General features: G+C 39.7%; 1 protein-coding gene across 1 annotated transcript in view; it reads left to right on the top strand.

The window, feature by feature from the left end:
• LOC122262224 (uncharacterized) overlaps positions 1-1316 on the top strand; it is a 7636-nt gene extending 6320 nt beyond the window's left edge. The window contains exon 4 of the mRNA XM_043030188.2: positions 425-1316. Coding sequence (XP_042886122.2) covers positions 425-1093 — 669 coding nt within the window. The 3' untranslated portion in view covers positions 1094-1316. The remainder of the gene's footprint in view (positions 1-424) is intronic.
• Positions 1317-1590: the final 274 nt, after the last annotated feature.

Genomic DNA, 1590 nt, shown 5'->3' with positions numbered 1-1590 from the left:
CGTTTTCTGTGACACCGGAGTTTTCTCCGATTTCGCGGGAAACTAGAGCAGCTTAGGTTGTGACACCGACGCCATCAACTTTCTTATTCAGTGTAAATCTACCACGTTATTGTTTTAACTGCAAATTAACAACTTACAATTCTCTTATTTGAAAATCTTATAAATAAATAACTATAGAAGAAAGTGGCAGATTATAGGGCTATCTGTGACCTGCAGTATTTTGACGAAGAAGCCCGTATTCTACTCCATTGTTCAACAGATATTGAAATTCATGTTCTGCTTTCCTTTAACAATGTCTCCTTTGTTTCTGAGATAACACGGACTTTCTTCTCTTTTTCGCCTCTCGTTTTCACTCTCTCTAACTGTTTACAAACCAGATGATGAATATGAATTAGATATTTATCCCCATTTTCTCTCTCCGTAGTGGTTACCTTGCCCCTTCCTGACGAAGTACTGCTGTCAGCGGGAGGCAGTATTTGATCGGTCTGACGCCGAAGAAAAAAAGTATCAGAACCGGAACTCGACAGCTGGAGACGTTCCTACAACTATCCCATCTCACCTGTCCGCTTCGAATGCGAGAATATATTTAGAGAACAGCCACAGCAATCGTATACAGATAGTTACGCAATCACCAGAAGTCCCATCGCTAAATTTTCCAGACGCTTCAGATGCTCCGAACGTTCCAGAAGTCTTCAACGTTTCAAGTGATTTAACAGTTCCAGACGCGTCGAACTTTTCAAGCGTTCTAAATATTTCAGAAGCTTCAGACTCTTCGAGTAGTAGGATTACCAGTAGCTTCATCCCCGTGAAGAAACCTACTCGAGCGAAACCCAGCGCCTGTTTGTGCTCCACCCGCGACCAGTGCCTGTCATGGTGGACGGAGCTAAACGAACCACCCGAAGTTAAGGTTAGGACAAGTCTGCGCTGCGAGGTACCCGGTCAGGTCACGTGCTGCTTCGGCCGCATCATACCCCCTCGCCACTACAGGTCACATGAACCAACGCCCTCCGAAGACACCGAAAGACACCCATTCACGCCCACAAGAAGGCGACCCTTTGCGACGCCTTGGGGAAGTGGAGTTTCGTGGTTTTAATGCACAGGCGAAGATGGAACCAAAAGACCATTTCTGTAAAGGGGATAAATTGATACATTTAGTGTATTGAATATGAATATATGTTACATATCCATATTTTATTCATATGGATACTATTTCCTTTTGAAAATTGTTGTTGTTGTTGTTGTTGTTAAGTTGTTTTAATGTTTCTAAAATGTTTGGTGAATGCAGAAGTCATTATCAAATAAAAAATGCACTTTTACATTACTTTTTTTTATTTTCTCAAATAGATTGTTTTAACAAAGAAAGAAGCGATATATATTGAAGCGGTGAATGGAATCTTTTTTACTTATAAGGAAAAAGTTGATGCAAGGAACATATGACGTCAGTTTAACAAATTTTACAAATATGTTTAATATTCTGATGCTTCCTATGGAAACAGGCCTTCTATGGCAAAAATACAATATTTTACGGTATTGTTATCATCATCATTATTATCATTATCATTATTATTATCACTATTACTATGGTTGTTA

The sequence above is a fragment of the Penaeus japonicus genome, unplaced genomic scaffold (genome assembly GCF_977035675.1).
Source record: "Penaeus japonicus unplaced genomic scaffold, GWHDUDI00000001_assembly GWHDUDI00000034, whole genome shotgun sequence".
In the NCBI taxonomy this organism is placed as follows: domain Eukaryota; kingdom Metazoa; phylum Arthropoda; class Malacostraca; order Decapoda; family Penaeidae; genus Penaeus; species Penaeus japonicus.
Note: the sequence above shows the minus strand (reverse complement) of the source record. Positions and strands in the feature narration are given on the sequence as shown.